We start from the raw sequence: 22,430 nt of genomic DNA on the forward strand, positions 1-22,430 counted from the left end.
CTCGTTCAAACGCTCGCAGGCCAAGTCTGGTGTCAGAAAAAATAAAGACGAGCGCAAAGAAAAAGTCTGCCGGGAAGGAGTAAAAAGACAGGAAGAGGAGAATAAAGACGGAGGAGGGGGGCAGAGGGGCTTTGTTCCAAACAGTTTTGACAAAAGAGAAAGTTGGTGTGTGTGTGTGTGTGTGTGTGTGTGTGTGGTATCACACAGACAGTCAGTGAAGGTTATTTTGGCCATTAGCCGTGAAGCTTTTCGCTGATCCCTGCTTCCTGAGAGGTGACTGGCTCAGATCATCAGCTCAGAGCTTCTCCCATTTAGAGCGAGGCCGCCCTGAGCGTGTGATTTATGTGCATGTTGTCACGTCTGTGTGTAAACCAAACAAAACCAGAGTTTTTAGTGCAACTAAAGAGCTTTGAAGTGGAAAAAAAGCATGCATAAAAAGCACAGGTGTGGCGATCCAACAGCTTTTCTGTCAAATCCACTGACAACTGCAACGAGGAAAGTTGTCAATGAGCGCGCACACACACACACACACACACACACACACACACACACACACACACACACACACACACACACACACACACACACACACACACACACACACACACACACACACACACACACACACACACACACACACACACACACACACACACACACACACACACACACACACACACACACACACACACACACACACACACACACACACACACACACACACACACACACACACACACACACACACACACACACACACACACACACACACACACACACACACACACACACACACACACTTACATTTAGCCTGTCCAGCGGCGCCTCTTTGACGGACCGAGCTGCCAATACAATTCACTCCCCTGCTTTTGTGTTCGTGTGTGTGTGCGTGCCAAATGCGTGTGAACAAGGCACTAGTCAGTCAAAACATGACTAGAGTACTGAGCCATTAGTCAAGGTTTTACTACCTAATTACCATTTGCTTCGCTGGGCATCCCACCAGAAACACACACACACAAAAACAGAAGGACCTCAACTCAAGTCCTTTCAACGGGCCCTTGAGCGAGTCGTGTAACCCTCAGCCGGGCGGTTTTTGGATGGGGGGGGTCTTTAAGATTAAACCCTGAAGCCTTTATGAGTGTGTTAATAGTAAGTAGCAAAGAAACTCTTGGTTTCCCCAAAGTTCAGATTCATACAAGGCCAAAGGAGTGAGGACGAAGTGCATCTGGAATAAAAGAAAGCACTAAAGTTCAGCCTAAATCCTCGCAGACAAAACATATCGGTGTTATCCCACAAAGCTGCTCCCTCCCAGAAAGATCTCTTTACAGGTCATTTTCTTTCTCGTTGCTTCAAAGGTGTGAGTTTCAAACAGGAACGGTTGCTTTAGTCCAAAATGAACGCCTCTTTCACGTGTTTTTCTGCCATGTTGCACTTCAAACATCCTTTCTTCTGACACACAGGTGGGAATAACCACTAATAATAACTCTTTTGTTCATCAGGTGGTTGGCTCAGTTTGCCAGTCGAAGAGCAACTAAATCAGCGACTGACAAACATATCGATAAGTGCAGTAATAGGTTTCAACTGGTCATCGTGTCACTATGCTGATGTAAAAACAGATTAGAGGGAGGACCAGACATCTCCCCTCAGCAGAGGACTGTGAAAGCACGTCTTCAATGGAGTCGGAGAAGCCAAAGTAAGACAAAAACACAAGAAATTCACAGCTTTTATAGGAGGGGATCAATTTCAAGGGATCGTTAGTAAGAATAATCGCCCACATTAGGGAAAAAAATATGAAATCTTGCAGATATATTGTTCTATTTCTTTATTTCGTCTCGTCACATAGAGCTGAGATGAGATTCTTCTTTCATTCACTTCTTAAGCAAGACACTGATAAAACTACAGAGAAAAGTTCTATATACGCTCTCTGTTCATATCAAACCTCCTAATCCCTGCTTGACAGGATGATCTGTGACTCTGCATCTGTGCTCAACTTTTACAACGAATGAGGCGAGTCGCATGGAGTTGATCGATAAGTGGCTGCGCCTGTGTGTGTAAGCGAGGCTGGAAGTGAAGCCGCTGCTCTGCAGCGAAGGATGGATGCGTCTGTGACACGAGGGAAACGAGACACGACCCCCCGGAGGGTGTGTGGAATTACTGGAATCATACGCACAACGTTGCATCAGCTGATCCGGTCTTACTCTGCTTCCAGGCTCCAGAATAAGGCCGCCCGGGTGTGAACACGCTCTCAAAGTCAGATCCTCTTTTCAACTCTGACGGCACGAGGACAACAACCACCAGGAGCAGGTGGCGCACGTGTGTGTGTGTTTAAATCTGGTTTACGTAGCAGGAGGTGAGCACCGGCCAGCTCAGGGTCTTGGGAAGAAGCACGGCTGAAAACAAAGGCGGGCAGGTGATGTTTTCAGGGAGAAGGCGTGAAAAACAACACTGCCGATCACCACGGCAACAAAGCACACGCTTCCTCCTTTTCAAACTTTTTCCTGGTATTTTCTTTTGTCTGCTCCAGCTCTATCCACATAAATGAACTCAATTGTTCTTAGTTTCACTGCTTTCCTCCCCTCTCGGTCCATTCTGCACGTTTGCCGGCATTTCAAGCTTCAGGGTTAGAGTCAACAGGTCTTAATCGAAAGGCTTTTAGACTGAGGCGACGGACGATAATAATAATAATAGCACAAGAGCAAATATGTAGGAGTGATGGTAAATATTACCTCCATGATCTGCAAACTGAGGAAACTTTCCATCAGAGGAGAGAGGACGGCTACAGCGGCGATATGAGTCAGTTCAGTGAGGAGGGAGGCGTATGAAGGCGCACCGACACTGCATGGCAACCCGCAGACACACAGCGGAGATTTAGTCTCTATTCATTCTGCAGAGCCAAATCCTCCCAGTTCTGACTCAAACTCAAAGGAACATTAGTCTGTGGCAGCATCTAAGAACACCTCCTTATGAGACCAGCTTTCTCACTCACACCTTTTATTTCTTCTACTTTAATACGTAAAGATGGCCTTCATTACGGCAGGAAAACAGCTGATTTCTGATTTTGTGTTCAGAACTGGTTGAGATCATTCATCAGCGTACTGCAGTCACTGCTCTGGTGCATGTGACTGCAGGTTAAGCCTAATTGTTGACTCTGGGTTGTATTGTAGTTACATCTGGTCTAAGCTAACACTAAAAGGATAAAACACTGCAGATCACTCAGAGAGAACAGTCCCGTCAAATGTCTTTGCCTCAACTTCTTCCAGCTTCCACAGATGGGAGGACTCTCCACGCTATGCTACCACGATCAGCCTACTTTAAGGGAATATTCACTGCAGCGCCAGCTGAGAAAAGTACCCGGCGCTAAGGAGGAGGAAGCAAGTCTCACCTCTGTGCAGGCGTGTTGGAAATGCCTCCCGGCAGTTAAGATTTATACTCTTCCAGAACGGGACGTCTTCATTGAGTATTCAAAGTTGTGCGTCGAGGGAACACGTTGCTCTGCAGTTCACCGCCATGCCGGTAGGGGGGTGTGGCTGTGTGTTTGTGTGGGTTCAGGGGTTATAGCCGAATCCTTGCCTTTTCTTCCGGTCACAGTTAACAACAGTAAACGATGGTAACCGAGGTGGAGCAGCTGTATTTGCAGTTGGAGCTCATCGATACTTAAGAACAAATGCTTAAATTGCAAATGTTGAAGCTGGTCTGTCCGACCGGTCGAGGCTGGGAACGGCTGAATTTACAGCACTGGTTGTGAAATTAAAACCTGGATGAACAAATGCACTTTCAATCATTTAATGTCCACGAGCTTCTTCGCCGTGTACAGCCATTAAGAAAAGGCAACTGCCGGAAATGACGTTCTGAGCGGACCAATCAGCTACGTCTTTGAAATGACGCTGAAGCATAAACTATAACTTATTCTGCATGAACAGCACCCGTTTTAAAGCGGTTCTGTGGTCACGGTGACATAAAACCGCACATAAGCTAAACTAAAGTTGTTTTTTACACTAACATTACATCACTTTGTGTGTTTCATGACACCAGCTCCGTCTGTGGCTGAATTCAGACGCCGGCGTGAGGGCGTCCCTCCTCCTCCCCGTTTATTTCAAACATCTCTGAAGCCCCGACTCCGACCATTCGTTCCCGTTCTCTTTTATAAAGTTGAGCCGACTTCAGTTGTTCCGCATGGTTGAAATACAAGCATTACCTCACTACTTAAGTGTTTACCAATCCTAACAAAAGCTACAGTGACTGCCACCAAGTTTCCAGAGTTTGAATTCTTCTGTTGCAGAGCCTGAAAACTCGGATCCGTAGAGTTCACAGGACCGTTGTTATCTGAGCCAACTGACCCAACATAGAAGGTGCCTCGGAGCCCAGATCGAGCAGGCATCCATCACCAAACCTAATCCACCTCTGCAACACCTGTTCATTCAGAACATGATTTCCACATGGTGCCAAACGCGACTACAAAGACATTTGTGATACCGCTGCAGCATGTGACCGTTTCCAGCTGCTCTGTACTTTGGGAGCGATTTGTATTGTTGAACTCAGACTGCTGACTGGTGCTGGCCTTCACCGTGCCGCACTGATCTCTGCATAGTGCGCAGTGGTGCGTGTGGCAGCTTGGTCGACCGTCACAACGCTGCATTTGTGTGTTTTTTTCAGTAATCAACCCGGATTACTCCTCTAGCCCCTCGGATTTACCTAAGTGGATGGAGGGAAAGGCCTGAAATGAGACGGTGCTGCTGCCGCTGCGCAGCCAGATGACCTCAGCACACGGTCTGTTTAAAGCCTTCAAGCTCTACACGTGTGTCGTGGCACCTACACACTCGCACACACAACCTTCAACACTCCCCAAAAACCCAAACACAGGAGAGTTGTTGCTATGTGCGGTGCGAGTGCGTCACCTCCCTGAACAGACCACCCAAACAAAGCAAACTGGACTTCACCGAAGGACGGATCCTTGACTTGAGCATAAACAAACTGCTCTCCTCACAAAGATCCAGGGTGGAGATGCTTTGTGATGTAGACCTCAAACAAATGTGAGGAATAATATTAGATAAACACAGAAATATGGTTTTTGTTTACTCAGACCGAAGAGGAAATGGATTCGGGCCGCGCAGCTGTCCTCATGTAACCACGCAGCTTTTTCCTGCATCTCCCTGTGTGGGCAAATCAGTTGTGTAAGGCTGTAATTAGGCTAATGAAAGAAAGTTGAGTTTGAACTAATTTTCAGAGAAATTTGAGCTCATTTCCATTTTAACATGGATTACGTAATCATAAGTTGCAGGGGTGCAGCTCCCAACTCGTCTTGTTTTTCGAACGCAGTCGATTATACAAAAGGAGGAAAATCTGGGAGGTTAACTTGGACTTAAAATCTGCCATTATGAGATTGCTGCACCTAAATGTGCTGCTGTTTATGTCTCATCTTAGTCTCTCTTGATCCAAAAGAGGTCACACTAAATAAATAAAAGCAGGTTTAATTGAAAATAGGTTTTGTTTAAAAAGCATCTAAATACTTAAAACATCCTATTCAGCTGCCAAGAGAAGCGAGAGGATTCAAAGTCACATATAAACCTGGGATTTGGGCTCCACATGTTTCGCCCTGCTGCTTCTGCTGCACATCTGTGCACACTGACACTCTGCATTAATATGAGCGGAGCTATGAGTCACTGTGCTGAGACACAGAGGGAGGATGGAGTGCTTTCTGCCTCCAGCGCATGGCAAATATCTCAGCAGATAACATATGTGTACATGTACATATTCCATCACGATGAGTATATACGTACATATGCTATATATATATATATAGAGATATATATATACATCTCTATATATATATATATTAGTATATTTAGTATACTTATCCTGAGCCTAACCTTCTTAGGGGGTCATGTCGCAGCCACGTGGTTGGTTTTACATAACACTACTAGTGCTGTCAGTCTAAACTAGTGCTGCGCTGGCTTGGATTACAAACCCAGCAAGGAAAGCCTGTTGCAGACACAGGGAAAGTGTGTTGTGTGTGGAGGAATTAATGCATTAAATGCCTTGTTTGCCATAGAGTATCCCAGTAATCACCATACTAAGTAAGTAAGTGGCTAATGCTCGATTTACTGATCAAATAATACAACAATTTAGTTTTATTGGAACAAAATCCCTTCATCATGACACTCTGCTCATATATAAACTTGACAGATCCCTTTCAGGCACATAAAAATACTGAGTGTTGAATGTAATGGTCATTCTGTGCAGTTTTGGAGCGTCTGCACAAATATAGCCGGACACCTTGCCATGAGACTAAAGAGTTTATACGTTTTACACTCCATAATTTGCAGAGGATTCAGTGTGGACATCATCTATTGCCCAACAGGAAATGCTCTGTTTGCTTTTAGGCACCTGATTAAAATGAGCATGAATCATGATGCAAAAAGTCTGATACAGATACGGGAGCAAGTTGGTAATTTAGTCATAAACTATCAAGCCTTTGATGTTCCTTCAAAGTGCCTGCTTAATGCCTGCTTAATGACTAAATTAGACATTTCTGCTGGTGTCCTCTCATTAAATTGATCCTTCTTCTTCACCATCGGATGTCCAAACGTAAACTTTCTCTGCTCTCACGTGGACTGAAGTGAACATTAAGAAGGGAGCTGGCAGGAAAAAGCCTGAATCAGGTGCAGTCATTTCCCTTTTCACATACAGCTGCCTCAGTTAATGCCAAGAATATTCGAGGTCTAAAGTGCACGTACAACTACGGAGGCTGGGAGTAACAGGACAGGAAGAAAATCACACCCTCTTTAAAGGCTACGGTTTTATGCATCATGGGCGCGGTTCTGGGTCATTTTCCCTCCCATCAGAACTTTATTTAGCCTCTGGTTAATAAAACATCTTAGTTCCTGGAAAAGGTTCCTGCTTAATGCAGAAAACAGGTTTCCAGTTCCAAACTCTTATTATAAAAATGCCATTTTGTTGCAGTGTCTGATCAGAGGACAGAAAAGGAGGGGGAGTTAATGACAAATCCCTTCCGCTGTCTGGTGGACAGGATTTGGTTCCTAAAAGCATTTGGCTCTGTGCATGCGTTCCTGGTCTATTCACAGCTTTTCTTTAAGTACGTTGGTGTCTACCTGCGCCACATGCTCTGTGACTTTGAGGAAAAAGGAATGAGCCGCCCACAAGGGCCAAGAGACGTCTCCGATAAAACTACGTGATACGGGACTCAAAATGTGTTCATTCACACAAGTTTTTTACCCATTTCAGTATTTTTTGGTTATTTAGTTCTAAATTTAAACAACCAAACGAGAGCCTTTTGAGCGGTTTTTAAATCAACAACAACAAACAACTTAATTTGCCCGTTTGTTGAGAATTAGACCAAAAATGTAGAGTTTCACATCCCGAACAGACGAGTAAGACGATCTCCTACATTTTATAAAAGCAATGTTCACCCTCAAAGACCAGAGAAAACCCACAAAAGTATCAGCATAGCAACTTGAAAAGAGGAAGAAAAAGATGAAATATCGAAAAATTAACTACAAATACAAGAAGTCCAGATGCTACGAGCTGAAGCAGACATCTCACTGATCTAATTAGTCAGTTATGCGTGAGTTTTACCCAATTAGGTAACAGTAAACAAATCCACCAGCCTCCCTTCTGTGACCTGTCAGCAATATTTATGTGTTGTAACAGACAACAAAACAAAACTTAATTTAGATTTCAATGCATGAGAACAACATTTCATGACTTTGCTGGCATGTGGCTCTGAGGCGAGTTTGGGATAAATTCAGCCCGGATAAGTTAGCATGGGCTCTTTCTGTAAGAAACGCCGTCCCTCTGGTGACGTCTTGTGTCCCGGCCACGGATTATTTTGGCATAAATATCCCTTCCAGATGGTAAAGAAATACAATATTTGGCTGGTTAGGAGCGGCTGGAAGAACGGATGGTAAAATTCACACTTCATGTTTACTTGGAGGGACGTCGGCTTTAATCTATATCAGTGTTTTGTTCTGAAGATCCCCTCCGTATCCCCTCGCTTTGCACAAACTGTCGTAGCAAAGAGAAAAAAAGGCCCATGCTTCACATTTATTACATCTTATTTGATTTTTCTCCAGTCGACATTGCTTGAGGTGAAATAGCTCACTATGGTTTTCCTCATTATCTAAATCACAAGGTTATTTTTGCACACTACATATTACATAACAACTATCAAACAGGATTGTCCCTGGCACATGTCCCACTACTCATGTTCAATTTTAGCCTTTACCCTTCAGTGCCAAAAGAGTGCGTGCGCCCCGGGACATACACGCAGTCTTTTTCTATACAAGCTGGGGCCTGACGGGGTAAAAAAATCCCCTATAATTACAGCAGAACATAAAAAAAAACCCACACACACTTGCGCAGACAACATAGCCGTTTCTAACCTGTATTTTTGTGTAGTAGTAGACAGGCCGGTCATTATCGACCATCTCATCATGTTCGCTTTTCTTTTTTGTTTTCTCTTTTCTCTGATAGCTACAGCTAGAGGGTAACGATTCAGCTTGAGACAAAAACATCTACTTCTGAAGGACGGGCTGAAATGCAGTGTGAAAGGAGAGGAGGACGAACGGCATGAAGACAAGAGGTTTTCATGAAAAAATGTTCAACAATAGAGAGACTAGTTAACAGAAGGGAGGGAGGAATTCCAAAAATCCACCGGCATGGATGTCAGGCTGGAACAAGCACTGTGAAGGATGAATGAAGACAAATAGAAGAAAAAAAGAAGAAAAAAAAAGGACTAAATTAAGATGCAAATAAAGAAACAAACTGAGAGAGTAAACTCCAAAAGATGCAAATTATAAACTGCGGGGTAGAAATGTCTCAGGAGGCAGAGGCCTACCAGCCCATCGCAGCAAACACACTCAAACAAAAGAATCATTTATTGGAGGAGGAAAGAGGGGGAGGCAGAATAGAGGGATAAAAGGAGGGGGGACACTGTACAGAGGCATTTGAGAGCTGTGTGAGTGAAACACTGGCCCCATCTCAACATTCACAGCCAATGTGTAACATTTCCCCCACGCTGCCCCACTGACATTCTCCGCAGCCAGAGCCCATATGGTCCTCACTGCGGTAGGCTGCTAGCGTTTCTATTTAAAAATGCCTCCTGCTTCCACCAATATGCCCACCATTTCCCAATAAAACCAACACTGTGATGTATGGAAGCAGGCTGATGGTTAATTTCCATCTGTGGAATCTATAAAAACCAACTGTTGAGCTCAGCTGTGCTGCGCTCACCGCAAGATCCCAGGATGAATTTTTCCTAATGCCTTAAATTCTTCATTAAATCCAACTATGAAGCCGAGCTATGAAATGTTTACCACAAAAACCCCAAGAGGTTTAACTCCAATACAACCTACAGTACAAATCACGTGGAAGCTACAGAAACAACAAGGCTTAGCAGGGTGCATTAATCACAAGACCCCCACGCTGGATGATTATGGAGTCTTTTATTGATGCATATAAATTTACATCTCCATTTAAACAGTGCTCTATCTGCTTAAACTGCAGCCGTCTATTTCTTAAAGCGCCAATTTAGTGCAGACAGTGGTTCAAAGGGAATGTTTTTCTATGAGGAAACCTCTCAAAGCGAGTTAGCTGAGGCATTGTTTAGCTGTGGTGGTCCCCCCCCCCAGGCTTGCAAATTGTTGCACACAATCGAAAAAAAGACTAAACAAAATAAAAAAATTCATCCTCTGGCCTTACTGACCTCCCCTCTTTATAGAAAGTGCTGCATTTGCAGCACAGAAGCAGATTTAAACAGCTGAAAGCCTGTCTGTTTTTGCTGCAGGAACCCCACATTTTATCTTTATAAGCAGGAAGAAGCTCACTGTGAAGTCACTTTATAAACTGAAACAATGCACCAGGAGGAAAATCTATGGACCTCTCAACTTCATTTGGCTGCTCACAAGTTTCAGAACTTCAAGGGTTCTGGAAACTCATAAAGCAATAACATCTAAAATGGGAGTCACAAAACTGAGCAATTCTTCTTTTCAGTAGCTGACTTCTCTAGTCAAACTGGAGGGACAGAATAGTAGAATACGCTCTACTCTCTAAACGGCAAGTCTGAATAATATTCTTTGCCACCAGTTGCACTGAAATGAGATGTGACTGCTCCCCTTTTACATAAACAATGGCTCAACAGAGCAGAATGATTAAGACGCTTCTCATATGAAAGTAAGTACCAGCTTTCGAACATGCACCTAAACACCAAGCTGAAAAACTGAAGTGAGGTGGCATCTAGCTCTCAGAGTGATTACAAGACAATCAAGACACCTCATGAGGATCAATAGTATTTCCAGAGCACTAATCTTCATCAATATTTCTACAGCCCATCTGGCCTTTAACACATTATCTAATCACATCATCTAAAAAGTGATCGCACACCAGGGCCCAGACAATTAAATCAATTTATGCATTGCTGGAGGAGCCGATGTATCTCACATTGCGGTTTATGCATTCAAACGTATCAGACAATTGTCTACATTTTAAACTGGCGCCAGTTAAAGTTTGATTATAAGCATGGATGGAAAGGGATGCTGTGCTCCATTGGGTTATCTTGAAAGAATAATTTTTTCACTTGGATCATGAGGCAAAACACAAAGTACAGAGGGAAGAAAGTGAGATGGAAAACATCAAGAGTGGTGAGAGGAAAGACTGGACATTGAAATAAATGTGGAAACTCATACCTGTTCCCTCCTTGTTTCCATTTTGATGTGTCCGTAGCTCTTCTGATTTGTAGAAGTCAATGCTGGCGTAAGTGTTGAGGCTAGAGCTGTTGCTGCCACCGACTGCCACGCCCACTACCCCGACCCCAGAGCCTGCACCCACAACAGAGAAGAGCCGAGATGGGGCCTGGCTTCCTGAGGGCCCATCCAGACCTGTGTGAGGTGTCTCTTTGTTGACCAAGTCCAAGTCTATGTAGTTAAGACCTTGTTCTGTGGATGTGGTTTGATTGTTTGTGGGGGGATCAGGCACAGCACCATTCCCCCACAGCATGCTTTCAAATGCCAGACGGCGGGCCACGGTCTGGGTGTGTTCTGGAAAGAGGGAGGCAGTTGAAGAAGAAGTGGAGGTAGAGGTGGGGAGGGAGGACGAGGAGAGGAAGGTTTCTGAGCAGTGCCGTCTGCGTCCTTGGGGGTCAGCGCGAATAACTTTAGCGCCCTGGTCTGGGTTGAGTCCTGATTTGCCAAGTGGGAACTCTAGTCCCCGTGACAGCACTGAAACAGAAGGGTCAGTTCTGGTGGGAGATGGGACTTTGGGCAATACAGTGGGTGACGTCCGAGGAACAGGGTTGTTATTCAAACTGAAGGCCATCTCTGTGTAGTCCCCACAGGATGTAGGGGACTCAGACTCAGTCACTGACGGATTATTTTCTCTGGTTTTCCTAGGAGCTACCTCAGCCACTTCGACAACGTCTTCACGAGGACTAGTAGTACCGTCCTTACAGGTTTTAGGGGCATGAGCAAAAGTCGGAGGAGTGGGAGGGGTGTGGAAAGCAGGGAAAACTGATGGGATAAGAGAGAGTGGTGAGGGGGATGGAGAAGGGCCCAGATCCATGTTGACATACTCAGAGGCAGCTGGGGGAGTGATGGGGGCAGACGGACTGTGGGAGAGTGGGATAAAGTTCCCTACACAAGAAGTTGGTCTGTTTTGAAGATGCTGGCTATTTGAGCCATGAGGCAGTGAGAAGCCATGTCTTAGACCCCTACCACGCCCTGCGCCAACCCCCACATGGTTGAAATGGTCCCCCTTGAATTCAATGCTTACATACTCCCCAGGGCTCTTAGGTTCTGGGGGTAGGGGGTTCTCACGGACTCTTGGAAGGGTGTTAGCCTTGGATACGTCAACAAACAGGCTCACTGGTCTGCTTCTAGTATGCCTACCTTGCTTAGACAACCCACCAGAGCCCCTTCTCTGAGCTACTTTGTTCCCATCTTTGGATTGAGATCCACTTGATATGTTACTCAAAGCCTGATTTGTCCGATCATCGCCCTCCCCAAGACTCTCACTACTGGCTGAGCTGGAGGAGTAGGAGGATGAGGAGAGTGAAAGGTGACGTCCAACCACTGAACTACCTGCTGCTGGTTGCTCCTGACACCCTCCAATAGTTCTACCACCACCCATTCCCCTACTACAAGTTCCACTGGGCCTTCTGCCTCGTCCAGGCCCATCATCGAAATGTCCAGCAGAGGGGTTATGTTTGTATGACCGGGGAAGGGAATAGTAAGAATAAACCATCTTGGGGGCTTGTTGTTGCAAACTGGTCTCCAAATGGCAGGTGTGCTCCGGAGGTGGGGGGCTACCATTTACAGAACGAGCACTAATTGGAGACATGTTCATATAGTCACTGCCAGCTCTGCTGTCTGCACTTCCACTGCCTACCCAAACCCCTCCAGAGAGACCTCCACGCTGGTCTGGGGAGCAGCTACTGTTGGGAGACATTATCATATAGCCGTCAGAGGTTGGTAAAGGATGGATCTGCAGAGGGGGAGACACGCTGTTGTTAGGGGTCATGGCCATATAGTCATCAGCAGGTTTGGAATCTGAGTCAGGGACAGAGACAGCCAGTGATTGGGATAAGGATACCGGAGGCTGAGTGACTCCAGGCAGCATGGACATGTATCCATTGTCCACACCTAAATCTACACTAGCCCCTGTTACTCCAGCCCCTTCAGTTTTGAACTCCCCTACCACATCCAGGTACCCTCCTCCCCCCACACAAGCATTTATGGCTGATTCCCTCTGTGTGGAAGAGCAGGTGGGAGTAAAGGACTCTCGGCTTGTGCTCGACATGATGGCATAATCAGCTGAATCTTCATCTGCGGGCTCATCACCTCTGCGCTGACATGGGACCAGCCTTTCCAGGGCCATAGGGGGTAAGGAGGCACGCTTGCTCAGCAGCCTACGTTCTGTTTCACATTCACGGCTTGAGGAGCGGCGCAGCACTCTTCGAGACTGCATCTGGGAGCCACAGACTGGTGTTCCTTGAACAGGCTGAGCATTCGACATCATGCTCCCTTGATTACAGCTTCCACCACTACCCCTGTGACCCATCAGGATATAGTTGGCTCCATCCTCACCAAGCGACTGGCTGCTGATGCTACCAACCGAGCTTCCAGGGAGGCTCGGGGAGGGGAGATGGGTGTGATCCCCTGGACTGGAACCATACTCATCTGATGAGCCATAGTCACTGGGTGAGCCTGAGACAGAGGCATGATGAGACGGAACACAAGTGTAGGTACCAGACCCTGGAACAGCACCAGTTGATGTTATGCCTCCAAACTCAGAGCCATGCCCAGAGCTAGATGAGAGACTTGGAGCTGGGGAGGGTGTGGGGGTGGAGATGGAGCGCATCAACCCAAAAGGAGTTTTAACAGTTGTGGTCGGGGCTGAACGGGTTGACTTTGATCTGAGGATCGGGGTAGTGGAGCAGGAGCCATTAGCGGAGGGGCTAGAGTTCATGCCATGGAGAGGAGTGGACCCTGCCATCCCATCCTCAACTTTCCCTCCGTCGCTGGCGGTGCGAGATCTTGGGAAGCTATGCCGCGGGGTGGGAGAAGCACTGGCGCTGCTGACCGCTGGTCCACCATTAGCTCCTCCAGGGGGCTCAGTTCGGGGACGGCGGAGGAATCCAACCTGACTGGGAGGAGGGTTTGGGTGATGGCGGCGTGAGGGAACACTAATGGGATTAGAAGCAGTAGCACCTCCTCCTGGGCCAGAGCTCGACTGAGATTTGCTGCGTTGGCGGAACTCCTCACTCAGTGCTTTCATAGCCTCTAGCAAGGTTTCATGCATGTTCTGGGCCACCACCGAGTCATCCACCTTGGACATGAAATACAAGTAATCACAAATCATAATTGTAGTATATTCATTTGTGAATTTATTCCAAGTTACACATTATCAACTGACAATTTCAAGTGAATTTTCTTTGAATTTGACTGTTCTTGGATATTTTCTTCCATTTATAACTGTCCACTGGGTGTAATCTAACTGCATAGCAAAAGGTCAAATTAAAATGCTGGGGTGCATTGCTCTAAACTTTGCAGCTTCCTCTCAGACTCTCAGAGACAATTTATTACTGGCTCTTTAGTTGTAATGTGGGAATGGAAGGCAAAAGAAAATGTCAATATTTACGGGACTGCAAATTACAGACTCACCTGCATCCAGAACTCGCCCGGGCCTGTCACAGCAGAGCGGCCCACCTCAACGAAAAAGAAGTTTTCTGAATGGCCACAGCGTCTCACGTTCATCAGCTGCAGCACCACCGCAGCAGCATCAGAGTTTAGTTTCACAAAGTTGACCGTCTTGTCAGTCAAGCAAAGGCGATAGATGCCAACCAAGTTCTTGGCCTGACCCAGGCCTTTGGGCCACACCTTCACCTGCCACACCTCTTTGAATGCAGGCCCAGGATTAGGTGCTCCATAGTCGCCAGCTGCTTCGCTGTCAGTGGGATTTTTACCTTCAGGGACAGAACAGAGATATTAGAAGATTTAAAGGTTACTGTAGTGAAAAAAGATCACGACCTTCAAGCACCTGTGAACAAAGTATCGACCAGGTGAAACCACCACTATTTACCCGTAACTGTACAGCAAGGTGCCTTTATCATGTGCGCTGTGCTGATGCAGAGCTTTTCACTGATTTTTAAACCAGATCAGAGTTCAAAAAGAGCGTGCACCAGCTTGAGTTTGCCTCACTGTACCTGCAGGCTTCATATCGGAGGTATCATTTGTCAACCGCAGTGGTATACAGAGTCTCAGCACACACATACAAACACCCGACGAGAGCGGAAAAATTACACCGTTGACAACTGAAGTGCTATACAAGAATGATGACTATGAAAGAAAAGCAACAGTTATGGAAAAATATTTGTGAAACAACTTGGAAAATGCTTCACAAGTGAATCTTTTATGATGAGGCTCTCAAAAGTCTCCTCAAGAGCCCAAATGTCTTTGTAAACTAATAAAGCGCAGCGTCTTGTAGCAGCAGTACAGGCGGCCCATTCACCCTTTGTGTTAAGTGGGCTCTATTCAGACTGTGCTGAATTACTGAGGTGATGACACACTGGAGAGAAAGGACTTGGTGAGATTTGATCACAGGGCCAAACAAAAGAATGGAAGCTATTTAGTCACTTCACATTTGCGTGTCTGTTTTGTGTTTTAAGTAAGTGTATTGTTTACATATCTGAGGCATGAAATGTGTGTTTTATCCTGAGAAAGTACCTTCAATCTGTGGCATTATAGAAGTTACTCTCAGCAACGAATGTTGCCACCTCTGAATGTAAAACAGATTTACCTTTAAGTTCAGTCACGACCACCCACAAAAGACCTAACATCTGTTGACTAAAAAGGATTACCTGAAAACCATTATGTGACTCATGTTTTGGGTGGATTCTTATTCTTTAATTTTTTAGGAAACACCCAAAAAGTTCCTTAAACCCCTATCCTCCCATGTACCACATTTCTTTGTTTTCTCTGTGTCTGAACACGATATCAATCTACATCACAGGATAAATCAATGTCAGAACTGAAGAAACAAACCTCTATAAAAAGGCTCACCTGCTTCCTCAATGGGAACAGGATGTTCTTTGTGCATAAATGTTGAACTTGAACACCCGTCTCATTAAGCCAGCCCATCTGGCATATCACTACATTGATGGAACAAGTGTTTTTTGACAGCTGAGAAGAGTCGTATTTTTAAAAAGTTTGTGTGGCACTCCACTTAAAGCAATGACGATAATAATCACAAAGAAACCCGACCACAGAGTTTCAAACATGTTTCTATGTCTGCACGCATTTGTTCTCATGTCTCTGCTGCAAATCCTTCAATAACAACCATATGCAGACGAATCACTTCAACATGCAGTGTGGACGCCACGCTAGCTTAGCTCCTGTTCTGACAGACATTTCCCCAAATCCTCACCCCCAAAATATGTCTTTACGCATTTTCATCCAGTTTGCGCCCCCAAAAGTGGGTAGATGGCTCACAACTTGAAAGACAACTAGAATAGATGTTTTGTTAAACGCCATTGAGGCTGCGGCTTAGTGGCTGAGTGTGGAGACACTCCCCCTACATTAGATGACTCACTCAAGGCCGTGTGTTGCCGTTTCATGTACTGCTTTTCCCTCCGTCCCTGTTTGCTTCCTAGATTTAGATTTACAACAGGAAGAGGCGGTTCGGGGACTTTTCAGTGGGGACCGAGGGAATGAAAGACTATAGGAGATTGTAAAGAGATAGCAGAGAGCCATTAAGGAGGGAGGAAAATATCCCTCTAAAAGAGAAAGCATTTTAAATTTTTCTCTCCTTTGGCAGCAGCTTTTTGAGATCTCAGGGCAGCATGTTCCGCAATTTTTATCCTTTCAAGAGCCCAATTAATGCGTCTTGAATATAGTACAGTGCTTTGTTTTGAGTACAGTGCAGCCTTAAAGCTCAGCTGTGCCCTCATCAGCACTTCCACACACAAATGACCCTGACCTCAAGGCCACTCTGGCTTCACACACTTATTGCCAACTCTCAAAAGCAGTAAAAACCTTTAAAAGGTTTTGACAGGTTGCACAAATGCAGACCGATGCAACCCTGTAAAACATTAGAGACCTTTGCTCGTGGTTACATAAGGGGATCCAACAGTATGAATTATAGATTACCTCGTGTCTTTTCATACATTTAGATTTTGCATTGAGGTTATCAGCTGGGCAGCTTACATGCAGCACGACGCCACCTGCTTACGGTGTTATGAACCCTCAGAATAACATGCGCACAGAAAGGCCCTCAGCCGGAGATCAATCTAAAGACTGAAGCCGGATGCACGTGGAAACTAAATACACCCAGAGGTAATGGAGCATCTGAGTGAGGCCTGCTGGTTGAATACGGGTGAAACACACTCAGCTAACCTTGATGCAACCGTAAGGGAAAGTCTGTTTCAGGGTTTATAATTTTAGATTGGTCATGTTTTTCAACCCTTTTTAACCAACATGGAGCAGCTTACACTGGCTTATTCACACACCGCAAGATGTTTACTTCTCTTTTAGCATCGCCACACATGAATCATGTAGTCTTACGTGTGGCTCCAGAGCGGCATCCTACCTGTGCAACACTGGTGTCTATTCACAGCGTTTTATTTGCCATGCTTGAGCTGCCTCCCTTGAGATCACAGGCTGCATATAAAGAGGCCATATTCTCGCTTAATTTTCCCAACTGCGATTCTACATAAGGTGTTGGTGCATGTTTGTTTATTTGATTTTTAGCATGGTTGCACAAAAACTACCCAGTCAGATTTCATGGGCCTGGTACAGATGTGGAACATAAGCAAAACAAGAATTCATTTACAGCCCCAGTTCCACAAAAATCTCATAAACCGATGTTTTATTCAAACTAGAACTATGTTCAAAGCAAGGCAATTTAGCCATTTCATGAAAAATATGAGCTCATTATGAATTTGTTGGCAGCAAAACATCCCAAAAAAGTTGAGACGGGGCGGGAAAAGTAAGCGGCACTGAAAAGAAAAGGTTGAAGGAACATGTTGCAACTAATTAGGTTAATTGGTAACAGGTCAGTGACACGATTGGGTATAAAGAGAGCACCTTAGAGAGGCAGAGTCTCTCAGAAGAAGAGCTGAGCAGAGGTGTAACCGTCTGCAAAAAACTGTGCCTACATGGTGTGGGACGGTTTGATCATAATATGTTCTGTTGAGACATCGCTGTGTGCAAGAGACACATTTACACATATTTCAGCAAGACAACGTTAAACTGCGTCTCTTCCAACAGCGTAGTGGACTGACCTGCCTGCAGTCCAGACACTTCACCAACTGAACACCTTTAAAGTACAGCAAAGAAGATCCAGGACTGCTGAGCAGCTCAAACGCCCCATCAGACAAGAACGGGACAACATTCCTCACCCGAAGGTCCAGCAGCTGGTCTCCTCAGCTTCCAGATGTTTACAGACTGACGTTAGAAGAAGAGGGGATGCTACACAGTGGTAAAAATGCTCCAACTTTTCTGAGACATGTTGCCGCCACTGAATTCAAAATAAGCAAATATTTTTCATGAAATAGTAAAATGTCTCACTTTTAACATTTGATATGTTTTCTAATTTCAATGAAAAATTGCTTTTTGAGATTTACAAATCATTGCATTCTGTTTTTATTTTTTACATTTGAAACTGACGGTAAATAATGGCCCTATTTTTTGTTAAAAAAAAAAAAACGTGCTATTCTAGTTCTCTTTGTGCTACAAGGAAGACAGGAGTGAGCGTTAGGGAAATATAGGGGTGCCATATTTACCCCCGAGGCTGCCAGATGCCTGCTGAGATACTAACAGCCTCTCTCCCAGTGACAGGCTAATTATTGTAGCGGTTATCACGCAAATCCAAGGAAGGAGGTGGGTCTCCTTGTGCCGCTGGGCAGGTTACTTGGAGGTCTTCTTTTAGGGTGTCTTTTCACTGCTATGTTTAAGTTTTAATCAAGGAACACCATTTAAATAATGCGTTTCAATAAAAAGAAACGAAACATTTGGATTTTCTGGAGAAGAAAGTTAAATGATTCAAATTTATATTCTTCTTAGTTAGCTAATGCAGCTCGTAAATCAGGGAAAACTACTCTGGCAACGAACCGACTGGCTCACACTAGGTTCTGTTTAATGTTTCTGACCTCACTGCCCTAACATGCAGCGCTGTGCCATTAGACTGAAAAACTCTGCCCCCGTTCTCCACCCCCAGCTCAGCTCAGCTACTGTGGCCCCGGTAACCTACTCAGCTGCCCACTCCCCAGCACAAGTCAGCCACCCAGCAGTGAAACAGTCAACCTAATCTCTGGCCGCCATGTGTGCCCCTTTTCCAACTCCTCCACTTCCTCGCTCTTCATCCATCTCAAGCATCTGTAATCCCCCCCACCCCCACCTCAGAGTCCGGGCCAACTCTCAGAGACAAAACGCTTCCTCAACCCTGGCATCTGCCTCAGGTCAGTCTAACACATGGTTTGCGTTAGTCTTGAAAGTGCACAATCAAACGCACAAAGCGCACAAAATAATTGATGACGCATCAGAGGTTTGCTCTTTTTTTTCCTCAGGCGACGGAGAGGACACACAAGAGAGTCTCAAAACACGACGCCCACACCAAACTGGCGGCCATCTTTGAGGATACTGGTTAGTCTGGTGCGGAGCTGCTCCACATTCCTTCTAAGAGGATAGACTATCGAGAACAATTGGTTGTAGCTGCACAGCTGAACTCGAACATGTCTAAAAATGCTCAGTTATGTTGTTTAGTATCTGAGCCGCTGGCACAAGTGTGAAGAAAGCAGCTCAGTTTGGTGAGTGTGTTTGGAAACCAGAATACAAACTCAAATGACCCAGGTTGAGCTGAAAAGAGGAAGCAAACTGTACATTCAGCTGATTAAATGCCATTTGGAGACACTTACTAAACAAACTGTTCAAGCTTTGAAAGCCTTATATAATGTCAGAAACCTCAGTGAATGAAAAGCTGATGCGTCACATAACATTTTATGTTTTTTTTGATGCTCTGTCCTCGTTGAGTGCTCGGATCTGAGCTCAAATATTAAAGCCAAAAAGCCCAAAAGGGACCCTTAAAGCACCGGATTGAGAGGCAGAATCAGTAAGAGTCTTAGTTCCAGTTAAAAAAAAATGTCTATCACGTGTTTTTTTTAAATCAAACTGTTTCACTTATGGAAAGTATACCTACGCTATTACGACCAAGGTAAAACTCGACCTGTGTTTCTTCAGAGCTAATTCAAGAAGCAGCTCCAACTGTTTAAGAAATTCATCTCTGCAGCCCCGGTTTTCAACAACATCTGCTGAAACGGTGCAGAGGTACAGGTGTAGGACTGACTGAACTCCTCCGATGGCGTTTTCATTCCCAAAAGCAGCTCATAAAGTTTCCTTTTACATTTTTCATGCCTGTCTGTATCCAGTTTTAGGATTTGAAGCACACATCTGGTGTCTTGTGTTACAATAAACCCCAGAGGAACAGCAGATAAAGAGGAATGTTTTCCAGTAATTTCCATCCACTTATCTAATCTATTCACTCTACAGCTGATAAATACCAAACTCCAAGAACTTCCTGACACCCTCTACAACATTTGTGGGCTTGTATTAACAGGCAGCGATCGATAGCAGTCCGCTGTAAAAGGTTACAATGCATCTAAAGCCCTCGTGGCTCTGCAGGGTTCAACACATTGGCACTGACTGACTAAATGGATCAAGTTGCCCCTGGCTTTGCTTTGCTGTCGATCAGACCGGATGCGCTTGAGACCATTTCTGACGGGTGTCCACCGTGTTTCACTGTGACGCAACGAGCTGCTGCGTAAACGCCAGAGTTACGCAGAAGCCCGGCTGTCCATCTCGTTGTGCCGAGTGAAATTACAGGGCGTTAATGCGCGCAAAGGACATGCCCCTCACCCCCGAGTCCAGCTGACAAAACGGTGGCACATGACAAAGTTTCAAGTTCCTGTAACAACGGCAGCCGCCTCTGACTTCGTTAGCACACAGCCTCCACTGTGCCACCAGCGGCTGACCCTCGAGACAATAATTACAGCCTAATTAGGGAGATGAGCAGTGCTTAAAACGCGGCTTACCGGTTAATCGGTCAGCACAGCGAGGTCTAAATCTCATGAGCAAGTGCAGCCAAACAACCCTCCAGGATGAAAAAGCATCCAGGGCCACAGGCCACCCGACTCTGATGCACCTCATCCATCACGGGTCACTCAAAAGCTGACATTTTTTCGGCTGTAGTTGGGTTTAAAGTGTCGAAAATGACATGGGAAATTAACCCCAGAGTCAGCGTCACAGAGAGGTAAAAATCGATCTGTTCTTCGGTATTTTACATGTTTTTTCTGTGAAGCTCTGAAGACAGAAAGCTGAATTCTAATCAGATTTACTGAGCTCAGAATCTGTAAAAGTAAAAACCATCTAAAATGGAAAGACCGTTGTTAGATTTTTCCATCTCCCAGAAACTAAAGAGTCTCTGTTAAATGTCATTCCCACGGTCCACGACCTAAATACATTTCGTTTCTCACCACAAAAAGCCTTGGAGCGTTATTGGGATCTGAAGACTAATGGTTCCTTCTCATCTTATTTCAACAGGTTAATCAGAGGCAGAAAATGTGGGATGGAAGCCAATCACAACTTCCCAAACTACAAAGTGATGTCTGTCAAGCTGACTGACGTCTCAGTCACTCCATAAAACAGATAAAAGTGACAGTCCGACACAAAACTCTGGGTTTTCTCGCTTAAACCCCCAGACATTTAACTGCTTATCGAAGTTTTCTATCTGCTTTCCTTTGTTTATTTTGGCACGTTCGCTGGCAAGTGGGTGTGTTTGTTTGGTGTTTCTTTCTCATTTACAGCCACCGGCTCTAAAGTTGGACTTTATCACATTTTGCATTGAGGTCAATTGCAGCTCCTCGCGACTTGCCGCCTGAGCTGCGCGAGCTGGCGCGCTGGACCGTGCCCCCGCCCGTTTCTCCCAGGTTAAACCTTTACACACTCCACTTCCTCCTAATAGCGGAGCAAATAGCAGCCCTCAAGCCCGGTACTGTACTCGGTGTCTAAAATGGGGTCTTATTCAGCTGAATAAATAACCGGGACTCTGCCCTGCGTGGCAGAGCCGGCTCCTGTTTAATTGGGCTGGGGGGGGGGGGGAAGCAGTATCTCAAAAGTAAAGCCCGTTATAGAGGAGGCAGCCCATCCCAGCACTACGATCCCTAAACTCCTGCAGCCGAGCTGCTGAAAACTCCCCCCTGAGCAGCTCCACAGGTATCAGGTTGAGGGAGTGGTCTTCCAGAAACTTTGGAACAGACACTGCAGCATCTCTTGGCTCTGTGCCCCCGCGGCTTCACCCAGGCTGTGAATTCTTCTGTCTCCCCAGCGTGACAAGTGGCGGACAGATTCCTCAATGGGCCGACAGTGTGTGCGTGTGTGGTGAGGGGCTCCATCAGCGCACGGACCCCCAAAGACTTGAAACCGTACGAGCAGCTCATGCCAGAGGAGGATGATTACAAGAAGGAATCTCGATGGCGCGGCTCACAAACGCGTGCGTTTCAGCTATTCGCACACATGCAGGTTCGAGCAGGGCTCTGTGGCCTCATTTTTCCATGAGCAGAGACTGTGCGCGAGCTTGCAGCTCATGGCACAAGAAAAACGCCTGCCAGCGTGCGAGTTTACACAGCAGCCAGCCGCAGGCCTTTGTCTTTGGCAGCGAGGGTGATTTACACGAGAAAGCCCAAGCTTGTAGCAACAAAAGGAGGGAGACAAGAAGCCGTCGGCACGCATCGCTGCAGCCCCGACCTGTAATTTCAGAGACGCCCAACCACGATGACGTCCTATGTCGACCGGCTGTCTCACCTGAAGAGCTGCAGCCTTTAAAGTTGAGTTTAATATTTGCATCTGAGCACTTTGGAGATGCATTAGATA

At 45.7% G+C, this 22,430-nt stretch overlaps 1 protein-coding gene across 2 annotated transcripts in view; it reads right to left on the reverse strand.

Moving 5' to 3' along the window:
• LOC140282143 (insulin receptor substrate 1-B) overlaps positions 1-22,430 on the reverse strand; it is a 43,641-nt gene that overhangs the window by 19,191 nt on the left and 2,020 nt on the right. The window contains exons 2-4 of one of the 2 annotated variants that reach the window (XM_072376725.1): positions 14,172-14,473; positions 10,701-13,836; positions 7,558-8,699 (exon numbers count right to left, since the gene is read on the reverse strand). In XM_072376725.1, coding sequence (XP_072232826.1) covers positions 8,683-8,699; positions 10,701-13,836; positions 14,172-14,473 — 3,455 coding nt within the window. In that variant the 3' untranslated portion in view covers positions 7,558-8,682. Of the gene's footprint in view, positions 1-7,557; positions 8,700-10,700; positions 13,837-14,171; positions 14,474-22,430 lie in introns of those variants that run through there. The other variant, XM_072376726.1, reaches the window with a different exon arrangement.

This window comes from Leuresthes tenuis, unplaced genomic scaffold (genome assembly GCF_036924035.1).
Source record: "Leuresthes tenuis unplaced genomic scaffold, fLeuTen1.0.hap1 SCAF_22, whole genome shotgun sequence".
Taxonomy (NCBI): Eukaryota; Metazoa; Chordata; class Actinopteri; order Atheriniformes; family Atherinopsidae; genus Leuresthes; species Leuresthes tenuis.